Genomic DNA, 18,625 nt, shown 5'->3' on the forward strand with positions numbered 1-18,625 from the left:
GTTTATAAATACAACCTTCCTATGTCTATTGAAACACTACATTAAAAAAACAACAACAAGCAAATGAGTAAAGAAAACTTTGCAGAAAAAGGAAGTAAATGTAGGGATGGCTAATATCAATCCTTCAAAAACAATGCAAACAAGATAGTAGGGATGACATTACATCATCCCTACATAATAGCACAGCCAAGAATTAACATATAACAATACGTATATAACTACTACACTGTGATGCAAATGCCATCCCTACTATCGTTATAGTGGCTTGTGTCATTAAGTTGTCAGTAAGCTTCATTGGTGTAGTCGGTCTTATCTTGAACGACAATGGAGCTGCCCCTTATCAGCTGGTTCAATAATTATGTCATTTTCAAGTTTCAGTGAAATTAGAGCAGTATGTTCACTGAATTCATTAATCAAACTTACTTTACATTATTAGTATTATTCATGCTTTAATTTCTCTGTATCGTTATTATTTCCTATATATTGTGTCACATTATCATTTTCTCTATTCCTCACCACCTTTTGCCATTATTTTATTTTTCATTTTACATTTATAAAAATTGGTTAACATTTCTTATAACTATTATCACACTTAAGTCTTTTATGTGCTGTACACACATCTGTGGCACAAACTAAATCTGACACAACAAATCTAGGTTATGATCTAATTCTCATATTGAACATCCAGTTTATGTGACGTTGACATCCTTGCCTATATATTTCATCACACTCATTAAACATAATCTTTTATTCTGAAGAAGAACAGTAAACTATTGAAAAAAGAGCTCGAGTTTTGGGTCTCGTTTAAAAACCATCTTGTGTGCATTGTTTTTGAAGGATTGATATTAGTCGTTCCTACATTTACTTCCTGTTTTTTTTTTCTTGTTTTAATATGTTAATTACTAATTAGCTTTAGTAATGTGGCTTGTGTTTGTTGTCTTTTTGTACATTCTGTCTTGGATTTGGACAAATCCATTAAAGTAGTTTTTTTTCCTTTTCATTTAAATTGAGAAACAACTGAATATACTTACTGATGTGCTATAAGAAAGGTAGAGATACTAATATAAATTTAAGAAAAAATAGACCTAAGACTTAAGTGTTTTCAAATAGTTGACTATTCTTCTTCATTTTGCTTTATTCTCCTGAAAAAGAATAGTCAACTATATGAAAACGCTCGAATTTAGGGTCTTTTTTTTTAATTTATTGCAACTTTAATGTGTGATCATGTGTGCTAACTCTTTTATCAGAAGATACTAATATGCATACACGGTATTACTTCTTTTAAGTATCCTGTTTTTGATTCTTTAATGAAATATTCAGTTACATTTATCCAAACATATCTAATATAATTTTATGGAAAAATAATCACCCAAAGGTCTAGTAGTAGAGTCTAATATTATACAATTTTTCTTATTCTGAACTTAGTGTTTCTACTTTCGAAATGAAGCAGATTTTGATTTGTGGTGTAACCATGTTTATAAGGTCAGTACATACCACAACTTTGCTTATCATAACTTTCTGTGAATTTTATTTCTACTTTCCTGTCTTTTTCAGAGTTAACTATTTAACTATAAAAGCTTAGCAAAAAATAATAATTTAAATATCATTTGAGTGATTTTGAATAAATTAATAATGGATGATACTCATTCTGTGGCATATACGTAATGTTATTATAATTCCATACAAAAAAAATTTTATTTCATAAAGATGAATAATTTTGGAATCAAAAACCTGTTTAAATGTAGAGAATCTCCAGAACCAAACTGATTAAAAGTTTAAATTCTAATAGAATTGTAAATCTCTGGTGTTTTGTGTGTTTTGCTTTACTATTTTTCAGACAGTTGTTGAATCGAGTTAGATATGTAATCCAGCCATTCTCAGTGTTAAACTAGACCTAATATAATAAATAAATAAAATAATCAAAGTTTAACTTACAATGCAACTAGCAGTTGATCCAAAATATTATTTTTGATACCTCCTGTTAGTACTGTTTATCTACTCCTTTGTAAATTATTAGTCATCAAAACTATATAGTTTTATTGAACTTATTTTGTTCTTAAATAGAAGTGAATTTTACCAAATCAGGCTAAATTTTTTTTAGATACTAAAAGATGCAATTTATTTATATTCACAAACTAGAATAACGTATGACCATGTTTAGAATTATATGGGGAAAATCTGATATTGGTTTCTGATCAGTTTTTAACAGTTGGTTTAGACTATGTATTTACAGACTGTTTCAGTCTGTACCTGACATTGCCTTTACAGGTGAAACCATTGTACCCGTTAAGTGAAACATTTTTGAAATGTATAATTGGCTTTGTTTTCCTCAATTCTACAATTATAGAGTTTTATCAAGTACTGATGTTTTGAAGAATTGATTTATACATACTAATTCAATGGCATGCAGTAATAGATGTCAGCCATGACACCACTGACAACACAACAGATTAGCATCTGTATGTTTGGTTCAAGGGGAATTCCTTACCAATCAACAGTGAAATGCTGCTACATGTAAGACTTGTTGCTGAAGGAATATATAAGATCTTTAAGAAGAGAATAATTCATATGGTGAGGTTACCAAATAACGTAGAGTCAAAGCACACAATATTTCAAAGAATTAAGCCTCCATTGATCTCCTTGAAAGTGGAAAAATTTTCCATCAACATTTAAGACACCAATGTGTTCCAAAAACAACCTAATCCACAGCAGTGTCTTCATACATGAAATGAAGGCAATGGCTACAAAAGAGAATTCTTTGACACAAAAAGAAAGCTGTGTGTATATTTCCTAGTACAGTAGACAAGATAATAAATATAGATTTGAGGCTGATAAAGGCTTACAAGCCATAAATTCACGTTTCCAGCTATGCCTCAAAATCTGTGCTGTCTCCTGGATTAATGTGGCCAAAGAAACTGAAATTCCAGCAACCACATGCCTATCACATTCCAAGATGCAACTCTAATAGAATTTTGTGCCTTTGTTCAGCTTAAATATGGTCTTGGAAGCCAAACTCCACATGCAGTATTGGAAAGTATGTCAAGATGTGTGGACTGTGATTGACCCCACCATTTATTGCAAAATCTTAACATATAATGGAAATTGTGATGTTGAATAATAGAACATAATCATGACAGTCAAGTTGACCTTTTGAACATCATTTCTAATAAAGCATAGTTAACCTAAAATGATATTTTAAACAGTATAGAAACTATTTTTAATTTTTGTGTACATCAGTTTTTGTGTTTTTTTGCATAACATCTGCTGATGTAAATAAGCTGTAACTTATTACAAATACACACAGAGAATTAAGTTACTTATAAGCATAACATACAAAATAATCTAGATATGTTCTTTGAACTCCATGACAGGAAGAGTTCATTTTTATAATTCCTTTTGTAACAGTTCCTGATAGCCAGTGAGAAAATACCTTTATTTGAACTAAATAAAGAAAGACCACCCCACTGGCCAACTTTAGAATCTGAAGAAGCTGGAGGTAAGCAAGTTTTGAAATGTATTTTCTAAAGTATACTGATTTGTTTTAAATTCTTTTTGACTATGTTGCATGTAGTTGCCTTGGACATTTTACATGGGACTGCATTTTGCTTACTGTGGATGATGTGTGACTTGTTGCAAATCTCTTTTTGGATGGTCCTGAACCCCAAGTTGATCCATATTCCTTTGTTTTCCAATGCCGTTGAGTAGGATAGATCTGATCTGATCACATCTGTGTTTTGCAGTGGAAAGGGCTGTTACATATTCCTCTTAAAACCTATTAATTTTCAGTAGCATCACATTATCTAGAAATTGTTAAAACAATTCAAAATGTATTTCTGATACATGCTGTTTCATTGCAACTATGTATATTGGCTGTGGTTGTCATGTAACTTTCTTATTTGTGTATTTGAAATATATTTATGTACATGTACTGAACCCTCTGCATATGATCTACATATTTAACTGTTTCCATCATCTGAGACTTTGAATATACAAGTATAAATATTTACAAGTGTATTAATGCAAGAGTTGTACCTAATTAAATGTTTTTGCACAGTTGTAAAATTAGTATCTTATTCCATGCCTTAGGTGGTATATTTAATTTAATGAAATTAAAGATCTGAACAGTTTCTAGCATAGTATTTTTAATAATTTAATAACACTAACAGAAAGAAATTTAAGTGTTCTAAAACAGTGATTACAATAAGTCTGACTTTCGGAAAGATCCCCATTTTATTGCTCAAAATTTAAAACCCTAGTAGCTGCTAAAAAAAAATAGATACAAATAACTATAGGTGGACTTCTGTTTAGTGTATGGACATGATATAGGGTAACATGCATATGTCACAATCAAGTATGGTCATTATTTAGTGTGGCATGTGTGTGTCACCACCAATTATTGGATGAGATTTGGTGTGTGACATATGTGATGTATCACTACTGAACTTTGGACATCACTTGGTGTTTGCACATATTTGTTTAAAATTAATAACTTGTTTTATTGAGGAACACAAATTAAAAGGTTGAAAATTAATACTCAGCTCTTTGTGTACAGATAACCCCCTTCACATTTTCACATGCATTAAAGAGCACTGCAGTCTTTGTAAATGAGTATATACTGGCTAGAGTTTCCAGATACATTTCTACTCATACACAAAACATCTTTCATTAAATGTAGAACTTATATTTTATATCTGTCAAGTCATGAGTGAAACTAATTTCATTATGTTACTAGTGTTATTATAGCAAATGTGGTAACGCAGCATTACGTGCTTTTGTGTGAACATAAATTTTCATCACTTATTTAAAAGGAAATAACTTAGTTTAAAGTTATTTTTGTCTCTCTTTAATGGTTAATAAATGTATTCTGATATTAAAAACAACTTTTCTTAAAACTGCCAGCTGCACGTTAGGAAAACTGCTGTGATATTAGGAACCAACTAATTAATTTCTAAACAAGTTGAAAATACTGAAGTGAAATTCTCTGCTGTACTAAATTTAGTTAGGTTTGGTTTTATGTTTTAAGTATTGTACAACCTAAAAAAGCAGGGAAGTACAAAAACTTCCTTGCAAAACCCCGATAAATATCTCTAGGCCGGGTTGAGTGTGGTTAGTGTGCAAGGACTGTAAATCCAAGGATTCATAGTTTGTGAGCCATTGTCACAGAAATGCTCTTTACACCTTGGAATTGTAGATTATTTATAAGAGTGATGGCTAAATCCCATTACTCAGTCAGATAAGAGAAGCCCAAGAGTTGTCACTCACTGGATGCTGGTGATTAGCTACCTTCTTTCTCGTTTACAAATTCAAAATTAGAGATTGCTATCTGCAGATAGTCTTTATGTAGCTTTGCACAACATTCTAGACCAATTCTAGTTAAGTTTGAGTTTTTTGTATTCTCTAATTAGTCTCTTTTTTTTTGTTGTTTGTTAATTTATAATTCTGTGTGTTGTATGTACAGATTTTGTCCTTATTAAAAGAATAAAAAATATTTTTGATCAAAGTAAACTCTGAACTTAATTTTTAATCATTGACCTAAGAAATGTTAAAAATTGGCAACCAGTTCTTGGTACTTTGCTTCTTAAACATATTGAAAGCTATAAAGAGTAAGTAACCATCTTATCCATTGTATCCAATCCCACATTGTTGTTTTGAATCTTACTTTTAACTTTTGTTTTTTTTCTATATAGATTATAAAGTTTTGGAAGAGAAGACAATAGTTTACACAACTGATAATGGATTCCAACTGATGTGATAACTTCAGAGTAAATTTTTGAAGAATAAGCACCAAGTTGTCACAAAATATTGAAAGTTGGAAGTATTCTCGATTTTAAATCTTTTTTTTTTTTTTGTATTGGAAGGCAATGAATGTATGTATTAGGCAACTTTGAAAAACCAACATTATAATATGGTTTTTACTGTTACTTGATTTACATCAGTAAACTTGTTTTTGCATAAGTTGTATCTCTGGTGTACGATTAACTTCGACTTTTCTTAACTGGTTATTATATTTTTTAAGTCAATCAGTGTAAAGGTAATGTTTGGTTCACTTTAACGTCTAACATTTAGACAATTTAAGATAACATCCAAGTATATATTTAAATTCTTTTGAGTACATGTAACTATAGTTTAAATCTTTCATGTTTCTTGTATTTACTTCTTTGCCAGTAGCTACACATTGTAAAAGTGTACATCTGTGTGTATAGTTTAAGAAAAGTGTATATACGTAAACTATTTATGCAATTAAAGTAATATTTTTGAATGATGAATGAAAAGCAAAAAGTAACAAAACTGTGTGTAATTTCCTAGTTGGCTCCAAGTTAGACTCAGTTTTATAGTTGCTGGTCGATTCACATAGAAAAGGGTACATTATAGCCACCTTATTTCTTGTGGTTGTCACGTAATTCAAAAAGAGTTTAATAGATACTCTCTAGATCTCAATTTTATATTTTATTCATTACTGAAAGTGATGCGTCATCTGAAATCTGTGATTGTAATAATATTTAAAAATAAAGTTGAAATAAATGGCAAGAAAGTTGTTGTTTTGTAGTAACTTTTATTTGTGGTCACAAATGAATAAAGCTGTCTTAATAGAATGCTGATACCAAATTGTCCTACTAATACCTTGTTGTTCAGAAAGGCAAGTCTTCTTGAAATTCCTCGTTATTTCAATTTATAATTTTTGTAAATTATATAACAATTTTCTAGATTATTATTCAAGAAAAGTATCAGATCTAACAATAAATATACAATTTTTATTGTTAATTAATACATTTTTTTTTACCTTAAACCATTTAACTAAGATGAAACCACTTATTCAAGTTTCACATTTAGATGTTACAATAATTGTAGTTGTGAAAGAAGTGGATCTTTTTTTTTTTCATTATGTGTGAAACTTTCTACTGCTTTAGGAACTTTCATTCTGTCGAAATATTGCCTCTTTCTATATTTGGTTATAATACTTTTGATTTGACACAATGACTCCAAAACTTAGCATCTGTTCTACAATATGAGAGTAAATTTAATTTTATTTTGCATAGATTTAATAAATAATGAAAAATCAAACATTAAAATTTGTTCAAAACTCTAAATTTGAAAAGAATTGTAATTGAAAAATAGCTTATAAAATACATTCATAGAAGAAAAAAAAAAGTAGCTTTGTATTTTATTTATATATGATTAACATTTTCTTGTAAATTGCTCTTTTATTTTTTTTCTTTGCACAAAATGTTTTTTTTTTGGTTTATTCTGCTGGATGTTAAAGCAAATGAGCAAACTTCTTAAAGATGTAATAAAAAGATACTTTGAAATATTTTGTTGCTGAGATTTAATAAAAAAAAAATCTAGAGTAACAGAATGTTAACTTGCTAATTTTGTACATTGCTACGTTTATTCAAATATTTATAATGAAATCAGGTTATTAAAGTTGTGATCAGCAAATAATTTGAATTTTAAGAGCACTTTGATATTTTGACTTTTATGGCCAATTGGATATTTATTGTTAAAGAAATACTTTGGCAAATTTTTTTTATTCCAAAAGTAAAACAAAATTGTCCAAAAGTTTATTTTTTATTGTGAAATGAAATCAGAATTTAAGTGTTGTTTGATATTTAATGTTTTTGTGGCCATGAAAAATGTTATTTAAAATGAATTTAGACATATCAATAGATTACCATTTTTCACTTGTAACACATTAATGTAGCTTATAGTAAATTTAAAAACCATGTGATATGTTTCACCAAGTTTTGAATTTTATTACTGATAATTCTTTTTAAGCATTAACATTAACTTTTATTCACTTCACATATTTTTCCATTAAGTATTGTCATAATTGTTGGAAGTGGGTTTGGAATAATATCTTATAGTAATTATGAGAAATTTTGTACTTTGAAAAATGTACTTTTTTGTATAATGGTTGATCTCTTCTTTTTTTTAATTTAAGATTCAGTGCTATGCTACTGTCATACTAAAACACACCAAAAGGGCTTTGAAGACAATTTATTAAATACTATTTCTTTTCTCTTTTCAATTTTAGCATTCCTTAATTACAAGCCCAAACATGTTACTAACAGAAAGTTATATTTATGAGTAGCTTGAAGTGTAAAATGTAGTCGTGCGTGTTAATGTGTAGCTGAATCAAGAAATGGAACTGTTGGAATATTTTTGATAAATGCTTCACGTTACTTAGTACTTGCTGTTTCCCAGAGATATCTTTTTTTGTGTGTATACTCCCCACATGAGAAGAAAAAAATGTTTTGTAGTACATTGTGAACATTTTTAACATTCACCTAATACTAATATTGCTAACACAACTAAAACTTACAGATTTTAAATACTCAGATTGGTAAGATATGATGTTTTTCTCTTCATTGTTCATTTTTAAAGTTGTTAACCATATTATTAAGATACATACAGCCAAATAAGTTAACTTTGGTAAAGAAAGGGTTGATTGCCTTTCAGTTAATAATGCCAACAAATGTCTGAAGTTGGCAAGGCTGTACTTTGTATCTATTTTTTGTAATGAATGTAATTTTGTCTTTTAAATTTATCCTCTAAAAATCAATTTAAAATATGTATAATGTAAAATTTCATTATACTTTATTCTTTCCACATTTAAACCCTTCATATCAGACTTTCAATTACTCTGAATACAAGTTTGAAATTTTGAAACTAGGCATATTATTTGAATAGCATATGTGTGATAATATTGTAGAGTTTTTAAATTACTTTAAAATGTAAAAAAATTTATCTCAATATTATAACAAAAAGTATTAAAACCAATTATTAATGTTCAAAACAAAAGTTTAAATGTATTGTCTGAATTCAGTTCTCAAATGATTTGCTAAACTTGTATGTATGTTTATAACTCTTCAAAATTCGCTGGGGAAAAAAAGTGTTTTGTAATAAATTCAAATCATCAAAATAAGTTGCCTGAAGTTGCTTCAAAAATTTAAAAGAACTTGCTTTACTAAAAGGAAAAAGAAGTAATAATTAAAATGGTTAATGGATTTCCAAATAACTAAGCTTTTATTATTTCAAAAATGAAAACTTTTTCACTGATGCCTTTTTTCATCAGAAGTGTTTAGACATTTAGTATGATATATTCTGTGTTATACTAAGTATAATGCTGGAATTTAAAAGTTTACAAAATTGTACTAATTAATTTTTTTTTAAATTGGCAACTATGAAATGAGAATGAACTTAGTGAAATATAACATACAATGGTATGGTTTGATGTATTTTAAGTATCTAATTTTCTTTTGTTGTTTTTCATAGCGTGACACATGGAAGTAGTGTTATATGTTAGACCATATTAACCTAGTTTTTAAATGTGAGCTCATGAGTTATCTAATAATCTGTAATACCTCAGTATCTGGTAAAATAATTAATATTGATTTTTTATTTTCAAAATAAGGAGATAAGAGAAACTGGTATTTCCAAACTTTTATGTTATTTTTAATAAATGATGACAACTTTGTCTTAGCTGGTTGCACATGATTTTTTTTGTGAATCTAGTAAGTGAAGTTTAAAAAAATAAGTGCTGGTTGTGTTCACGATTGAACATGTAGGTATGTAACGTGGAAAGGATGAACTGATACGTCTAGGAAATATACGTGCCAATTTACTAGAGTTTATCTACCACAGCTCTCTTTGAACAGTGATGTTTTCAAGAAGAACTACAAACAGTGTCATATAAATGTTTTTTTTTATTCTACCCAATGTTTCAACTACAACCTTTTTTTGAGTGTCACAGGTTATAAAATTGATTTTAAGTGATAGTAAACAAAATGAATATAAATCTACGACAACATAATAGAACAGAGCAAGGTGAGGAATGTTTAAAGTATTGTTAAAGAAGTTAGTCACTGATTGCAATAATAAATTTAAGTAATGAAATTAAAATAAAATAAACCTTACACAGAATAATAAAAACTAGTGCTTTTTTGATTGTTTTCAAGTAAGAATTAAGAAACAATTATACCATGAATCTTTCTCTTAGCAAACTGCTAAGTTATCTGAAGCACATTAATTTATACATGTGCAATGTATAAATATTGATATCGTAAAGATCTTGTAAGGAACATAAATGACACTGAAGGAAAATCTGATTTTTTGTATTATGTTGAAAATAATAAAAAATTATTTATTCCAGAGTAATTTGGGGCTGGTAATACAGTTTTCTTTGTAATTCAAAATATAAAAGCTAATGCATTAAATATGCACCTGAGAAAGTTATGGGCTTGTAAGGCTGATTTGTAGTAAAAATGCATGATTTTTTTTTCTAATTTATGAAAAAATAAACTAGAAAAGAATTGGTATTATCACAAAACTGGTCATAAAATGATATGAATAAATACACGTACAAGTAATGATGGCTGTTTGTTGTAATGTTAAAACAAAATTCATGCTTGTATATGCTGTTAGATTGACAGTTACTGGTAATAGATTTAGAGGAAATTGTAAACCAAACTTAACTGTAGCCGTTGTGAAAAATATGAAATTGATCTTACTTTCCCTCCATACATTGTTTCCCAATAATTTGAGACAAAATATGTATTCAAAATTTAGTGGGAAATTATTTTTTTTTACTGCTTTTCCCAATTATTTCATTCTATAGATCTTTTCTGTGAAATACCACCCAACTACTAACACAAGTCAGTTGTCAGTATACTTGTTTTCAACCATTACAAGTTGGACAATATTTTGGGAGAGTTAAATACAATGTTGCGTCAGCGAGATCACGTGACTATTGTCACGCCACCTGCTTTCTAGAACTATTCCGTTCCTTCGGGAGTGCTCTAGCATTTACTAAATTGGGGGGTGGTCTGGTACATATAAGATGGTCACGGCGTGACGTGACAATAATGTGTGTGTAGGTAGTGAGTAAGTGAACTGCAGTCGGGAAGTATTGTTGAAGTTAACGTTCGTTGTTAAAACGTTTGTAAAAGAGCGACTGTTGAAAATAAATGTATCGGTAAAGTTATATTTAGAAAGAATAAACCAGTTTTATTAAGTAAGGACTTGTGTCGCTAAAGTTTCGTCGGAACGAAGTTACGGAAAATCAATTAACAAACGGAGACGTAACAACAACATTCAAAAGAGAATTCAAAGCTATTTAAAGATGGTCCTCTGGATAAAAGCGAAAATGTGTGATGTAATTTAATATATTTAACAAAACAGGATGTTTTTTAGGCCTATTGTATTTTCAACGCTACATTCTTAATTCAATCCCTTAAGGGTTTTTTTTATAAGAAAAAAAGTGTATAACAATGTTTCAACCGAACTAAGTTTTCCATGGTTAACAATACATTTTGCTCAATACAGAACTCTATAGTAGTAATTTATTTAAGGTGTGTGTTACAACAACAATTGTTACGGTGTGAATGCCTTTTCTAAACTGGTGAATCACGATTATAATTAATTGTAATTCTCATAAGGTATTTGTATGAGGACTATGACATTCTTTATTCAGTCCCTTAGGTTTTTTTTTCAAAAAAGAAGAATGTAAAATAGTATTTCAACCACACTATGTCTGCTACATCCATTTCCAACAATGCATTTTATTCAATACTGAACTCATCAGGCTGGCTGGGATACAACAAACACAGAAGTGGCTGGAACGTTACTTATATATGTCATCATATATATTGGTTTGAGAGATACACTTATAATTTAGATGAATAATCAGATATGTTATGTATGATACATACCTGTATAAAGACAGATACACAATAAGGAATGGAAATAGCAGATATGAGGTGTCACAGAAAGTTGAAGAATGGTAATGGATGAAAGTGTAACAAATAGAAATGGAATATAGCAAAAAAATGGATTTATTGAAATTTAGAAAATCATAAAAAAATAGTGAATTGAAAATTTTGGTGATCTACTTTGAAATCAAGATAAAACAAAATATAATAATGAAAATTCAGCTTTTAAGTTAGGTATGCTGCATACTTGAGAAACAAGTTTAAGTCCTAAATTAATGCTAGTATTTTGGTTATTTTATCAGAACAGTGGTTAAGTTTGATATTTAAACTTGTAGGTACTTGTGCTTAATGCACAAGTTTTTATTGTTACTGTAATAAAGCCTAAAGTATTCTTTTTCTTTAGTTCAAAAGAACACACTAAAAAATCTTATGTACACAAAGTCTAGTGGAACTTCAAAAAAAAAGTAAACTTTATACATACTAGACATTTTCAGCATAAAGTTTTATTAAAAGGATCACAGCCATTTGACTTGAAAAGAAGCATGTGCCAAACGTTGGGTTTAAACAAAGTTTATTTCCTAAAGATGTAGAAAATTTTCACCTCTAGTCTAACATGTTAAGATTGAAAAACAAAAATTAAGACCACCTTAATTTTTTGGTGTGGTTTATAGCCATGTCTGAATGATAACTATTAATATGATTACTCATTAGTAAAATTAAAATAGTTTGTAAATGTCAAAGCTTAATATTAAGATCTGGTTGTTGTGTAGTAAATTTCATATTTTTTATAGTGTGTGCACTTTTTCTTCCATGTTTGATCATGATGAAATCAAATTTATAGTGGTTAAAATATCGGACTGGGGATCCAAAGGTTTTAATTTTGAGATGTGATTCTTCCAAATGTGCTCTTCATTTTCAGCTGTGGGTGTGTTAAAATTAACCGTCACATTATAACGTCCCCACGGCTGAAAGGGCGAGCATGTTTGATGGGACGGGGATTCGAACCTGCGATCCTCAGATTGCGCGTCGAGCTCCCTAACCATCTGGCCATGCCGGTCAGTGTTATATTCCAACACAATAAATGGTCTATATGATTGATTAATTTTCACTTAACCCAAAAATTCAAGTTTGAAATATTTCCAACATGGGTAAGGATAGCTGAAACTTATTTCATTTAATAGTTATTAAAAATATTCATGATTACCAATGTTTAGTTAAGCTAAAAAATAAAGGTCATTATATAATCAAGTCAATTAACTTATATCTAGAATATATACAAATGGATTTAAACTTTAAAACACTTTTTAGAAAATAAGTTTGGAGATGGCTTGACTGGGTAATGAAGAAAACTTTATTGCAAATGTACGATGTCGATAGGTTCGAAGGACTTTTAATAGATGTCGCTTTTGTATAGAGTATTGTTCGTTTGTTTGAAGTTATTTATTTATTTTGAATTTCGCGCAAAGCTACACGAGGGCTATCTGCGCTAGCCGTCCCTAATTTAGCAGTGTAAGAATAGAGGGAAGGTAGCTAGTCATCACCACCCACCGCCACTCTTTTGCCAACGAGTGGTGGGATGGTTCCTTTTAAAAAGACATTTTTCAAGAAGCGGAACATAAAAGAGAAATTCGCAGAAATCTTCATCCCGATATTGTCGTGTGATGTCTCAATTATCATTAAAACGTCGGGAAAGTTTGGATTGGGTATCAATTAACGTAACAGCAAATGTACAACGTTTCGACAAGGTTTTGTCATCATCAAACAGGGAACGTGATTTGTTAACTGTGATTTAATATCGAGAAGGGTAAAATCATAAATAATAAACGTTGAAAAATATGTAAAAAAAAAGAACATTAATAAAAAGAGTAAATCGCCGGATTTAAATCATTACTTGGTTAGGGAGCTCGACTCGCAAACTGTGACATATTTAGGCTTTTATTTTGAGTCTGATATTAGTATAAATTTGTGCTTTAATCGATACATGGAAACTGTATGCAAATTAAATTCTGAAAAGAGAAAAAATAAACTCGTTTTCTTCTTTTAAAATGCTACAGAACACTATCAGATAAAATGTTAACTGTATCAAAAATTTCCAGAGATGAGCAACAAGTTTTTAAATTCTATAGTATTCAAGATATTAGAAGTGCATCGTAGGGCTTTTAAAAGCATCTAGTTGTAGTGAAACAAATTTTAAAATTACTGATGTACGTAAAAACAAATTATAAATTTACATATGTATGTAACTTAGGGAACAGTTGAAACGATCAGAAACTTAATATAACATTTTTTTTCTTCTCGGTTTTAGACACAGTAAATCAATCCATGATTATTTACAGAAAATTATGCATAGAAAACTGGATATTTTATCTATTTTGTAAAGATTGTTTTATCTCTACAGATAAACAATGTCATCAGTGACTCTCCTTCTCACTCAAGGATTATTCATCAGGAATTTCTTCTGCATTTTGAAGCGTAAGGTCCTGTAGATTAACTACCATAACGGTAATATTATCGGTTGATCCACGCATATAGGCTTGCATTACTAGTTGTTTGGCTCCAAAATAAGGGTCGTCAAAATTGTTGATAATTAAGGAAACAGCTTCTTCATTTGTAAATGTATCCCACAGTCCATCAGTTGCCAGTATCATAAACTTTGCATTAATATCCTTGAGGTTAAAGGTCAGCACATCCGGTTCTGCTGTAATGAATTTTTGATCTTTCAATGGGTAATCTCCTAAGGCTCTTGATGTTGCTAAGATACCTGCAACTCTCCAAACCCCATTGAATGTGATAAATCCTCCAGCCTCCTTGATTCTTTTATGTTCTTGAAACTAGGGGGGAGTGGTTATAGTGCTGTTGATATACACGTATACACACACACACATACATATATACATATATCTATTATGTAAGAAAAACTAAATACAGTAAGAGATCTTGATAAATGACATATAAAAATCAGATGTGGAATCTGAATTTTATCTTTTTTTAACAGTTACTTAATTCTAGCACGTATGTAATTAGCTAAAATTACTCCCTTCACAAGCAACAAATATTTCTTAAGTGGCCTGGCTTAGCTTCCATGTTATTGTTTTTAAACTTATAAATCTTTAACATTTGAAACATCTGTTAAAAATAAACTAGAATTATTGTGTGATTGAAATACTTTTCTATGAATAATATGCTTGAGGACGAAAGCCTATCTGGTATATTTATGTGCGCATAAGAATATTTTCCTTGTTAAATTGTTAGATAAGTTTCGTGTTGGCTGTGAAGAAAAATTTACTACTTTGAAGCTACGTGTTGATGTTTGAATTATTTGTTAGAGAAATGCATACAAATTTTACATATGTAGAAGTTTGAAAGAAATATCTCTTAGAATTATTGAATAAGTAAACTTGTACATGGCCAGGTGGTTAAGGCACTCGACTCGCAATCTGAGGATCGCGGGTTCGAATCCCCGTCACACCAAACATGCTCGCCTTTTCAGCCGTGTGGGGCGTTATAATGTGACGGTCAATCCCACTATTCGTTGGTAAAAGAGTTGGCGGTGGGTGGTGATGACTAGCTGCCTTCCCTCTAGTCTTACACTGCTAAATTAGTGACAAACACACTTGTACATGTGTGGTTCGAATAGACACCTCGATGATGTTTGAGACTGGTAGCATTTGGTTTGTAAATTACAGCAATTTAGTTTTGTGTCATAGTTTGGTTTTCAGTTTCTCATATAGTGTAAAGTTGCACGATTGTGTTTTAACATAATGATTTTAAAATAAAATATATTAGATCTAATTAAGGAATAAAACCCATTCATCTCTTGTTCATCGGAGAACTTCGAATTTTATAGATTGATATGTAATGCCATTGAATAGAGCTTTAAGTGATTTCATAGAGAGATTTGTATTATTCGCCCGAAAGAGAGCCAAAGGCCGTCAAGAGGAGTCATCTGTTTTAACCACTCCCACCACTATATGGTAGTGAGTTGGCACTAAAATGACGTCACATAAGAGACAATTTAACGTTACAATTTGTACTGTCGTGACGTTGCCCCCCCCCCTCTCCCAGTGGCACAGCGGAATGTCTGCGGTTTTACAACGCTAAAAACCGGGTTTCGATACCCGTGGTCGGCAGAGCAGAGACAACCCATTTTGTAGCTTTGTGCTCAACTTCAAACAAACTGTCGTGATGTCAGTAAAACGTGCACATACCATGAAATAGAGAAGAAATATGCACTCTGTAGGCTACAACACGGCATGACTTGAACTTCAAAAGCGAGAGATAACAATATTTGTTACTCTTAGTTTTGGGTTTATTTACTTTTGATATTGAAACAGAACACTTGTGGGAACCCTGCGGAAGTACATATAGTTTAGCTTTTGAGTACTAGATCTGACTAGAAACTAAGCTAGATGAATGAATGATATCTCTCTACTAACAACAAACTGCAATAACGAAAGGTGGTGAGCTTTTGAATAATGAATTCAGAACTATAAAAAACAAACTATTTCATAAACAATAAACATAACTTCATTCGCAAATACACGTGTAAAATTAGATGCACATAAGATTAGAAATAAAATAAAATTTCTACTCGGTAACTGGGCCAAGCGTGGCCCAGTAGTTAGCGTGTTAGACTCTGGTTCTGTAGATCCTTAATAGACTCTGAATCTAGGTCCTTCATTTACCTCTCATTGCCACAAAATAGAGCAGAAAAAATCGTGCTCTGCACTGTGGGACCATATATAATGAGAACGATGGTCAAATCCCACTATTCAGTCAGACAAGAGTTAGTGATGTTGACTAACTAACTTCCTCTAGTCTATCAGTTTATAATTAGGAACAGATTAGATAACCTTTGTGTAGCGTGTACCAATTTCTGGAAACACGAACTAATCAGTAACACTATATGTCTATAATGTTACTCTGATATGCAAACCTCAGTGAGATTTAAAATAAAGTTTAAATCCACAATAATGGAACAATAACAAATTTATATGGATACAAGTTTCAACACTTTCAAGTGTCCTCTTCGGTTCATGTGATTGGGATTTTTTGTTGTTGTAAGATCCTAGCAAGCAATAGATTTGCATTCCTGTTTTTGGAACACTTTGAATACCTCGGTACTGGTATTCTCGATCTGAATGAAACCTAATGCGACATGTTGGCTTAGTGGTTAGGTACTTATTTTGAAGTAATGATCAGAGGGAATTAGCCACTCAGTCGCATCCTCTGCATTCCTGTTTTTGGAACACTTTGAATACCTCGGTATTGGTATTCTCGATCTGAATGAAACCTAATGCGACATGTTGGCTTAGTGGTTAGGTACCTATTTTGAAGTAATAATCAGAGGGAATTAGCCACTCAGTCGCATCCTCTGGCCAATACTAAAAAGGCTTTGAACCAAATAACAGGGATGATTGTCACCCTTATAATTCACCCAAAGCCGAAGGTGCAGAATGTATTCAGCATCATCGCAGCGAGAACCTTGGACCTTTTGACCTGCAGCTGAACATCCTAACCACTATGCCATGCTCGAACGTCAGTAGATATCGGTTTGATGTAAACATTTGGAAAGAAAATATTAGTTTATTGGATAATTAGAAAATTCACTCCATCTGTGACGAAGCTCTCAGTTTTTTGCATATTTTAACATCGTTCATACATTTTTAAAAAAATGACTCATTGCGGAAATAGGTTTTCGATTTCCTTTTTTTTAGAAGTATCACTGGCCTAAAAAAAATGATTTAACCTATTTTTCGCTTTAGTGAACTACTGGCTGTTCAAAATAGAGGGATCGAAATTTCTGAAGACTGTTTCAATGAGTGTCAAAAAAACAAATTTCAATTCTAGTTCAAGATGGAACCTTTATCATGCGAATGTAAAAGGTCCAGATGTTCAAAATGCTTAACATGCTCCTGGCGTATGCTGGCCGGTGGCTTTGGTTTATCGCACTTATATTTGTATTGTATGTATGACTTTTGAATAACGACAGAAAAGTGCAAAGGCTTTTTTTTTTAATACAGTTCGTTATTGTTTTATATTTCTGATCTTGATCGCCTATTGACAATTAATATAACTGATATAATAGTTTGAAACTATACCTCTTATTATATATATATATATCCTTGTATAACAGTAATCATAACATATAAAAATATTCAAAATATCGTGGAAAATGCATAACTAAAAATGTATTAGCGCCATCTGACATTTACTATCCTACTTTGCACCGCAATCATGAACGATTTACTTCCAAGGTGTTTAACGCACGCTGATAGGCTGAACTGTGTTCGCTGCACCAATCACCATAGACGATACATCAGTACTCGCACAGCCACTGCGGTCTCATGTAAATAACATCTTGTGTCACTGCTTTTTCAGAACTGCAGTAATTATGTATTTGTTCTAGTAATTGATGAGATTCAAGTATTTTTTATATCGAGTAAACCACTATTTTTTAAAATTCTTCCAAAGCTGGTTTAACGCCGGTTAACGCGGTAACACGCCATTGAGTCGAAGACGAGAAGGAAAGCAGCCAAAAATGATATTGGCAAATACGAATAATGCAAAAATGGCAGAAGAAAACGACCATGCCAAATTACAATTGTAAATATCAATAATGAAGTTTGACATGATGACAAAGAAAGTGAATAGGTCGTGAAAGAATGTAAAAATGTGTATGATATCAGAGATGTTTTCAGAATAAATGCTTTTATTTTAACGAAAAAATCTACCAAGTCAGAAATCGTGTGAAAGTGGATCCTTTAATTCTATTTTAAAAGCAAGTCGTATAATTACCGTCATCATTTCAGTACTGTAGGGCATATGTATGCTCTATTATCTTACCCAATGATGCAGCCCCCCCCCCCCAGTGGCACAGCGGAATGTCTGCGGACTTTCAATGCTAGAAACCGGGT

The 18,625-nt window shown here is 30.9% G+C and overlaps 2 protein-coding genes across 5 annotated transcripts in view; one reads left to right on the plus strand and one right to left on the minus strand.

Moving 5' to 3' along the window:
* LOC106461299 (cysteine protease ATG4B-like) overlaps nt 1–7,078 on the plus strand; it is a 41,920-nt gene extending 34,842 nt beyond the window's left edge. For all 4 annotated transcript variants that reach the window (XM_013921118.2, XM_013921116.2, XM_022388169.1 and 1 more), the window contains exons 11-13: nt 1,426–1,482; nt 3,406–3,496; nt 5,688–7,078. In XM_013921118.2, coding sequence (XP_013776572.1) covers nt 1,426–1,482; nt 3,406–3,496; nt 5,688–5,752 — 213 coding nt within the window. In that variant the 3' untranslated portion in view covers nt 5,753–7,078. The remainder of the gene's footprint in view (nt 1–1,425; nt 1,483–3,405; nt 3,497–5,687) is intronic.
* Nucleotides 7,079–13,625: 6,547 nt separating this feature from the next.
* The window catches only part of LOC106461300 (protein phosphatase 1L-like), a 28,928-nt gene continuing 23,928 nt past the window's right edge, over nt 13,626–18,625 (minus strand). Inside the window, exon 4 of the mRNA XM_013921119.2 lies at nt 13,626–14,539. Within this exon, the coding sequence (XP_013776573.1) occupies nt 14,147–14,539 (393 nt within the window). The 3' untranslated portion in view covers nt 13,626–14,146. The remainder of the gene's footprint in view (nt 14,540–18,625) is intronic.

The sequence above is a fragment of the Limulus polyphemus genome, unplaced genomic scaffold (genome assembly GCF_000517525.1).
Source record: "Limulus polyphemus unplaced genomic scaffold, Limulus_polyphemus-2.1.2 Scaffold929, whole genome shotgun sequence".
NCBI lineage: Eukaryota > Metazoa > Arthropoda > Merostomata > Xiphosura > Limulidae > Limulus > Limulus polyphemus.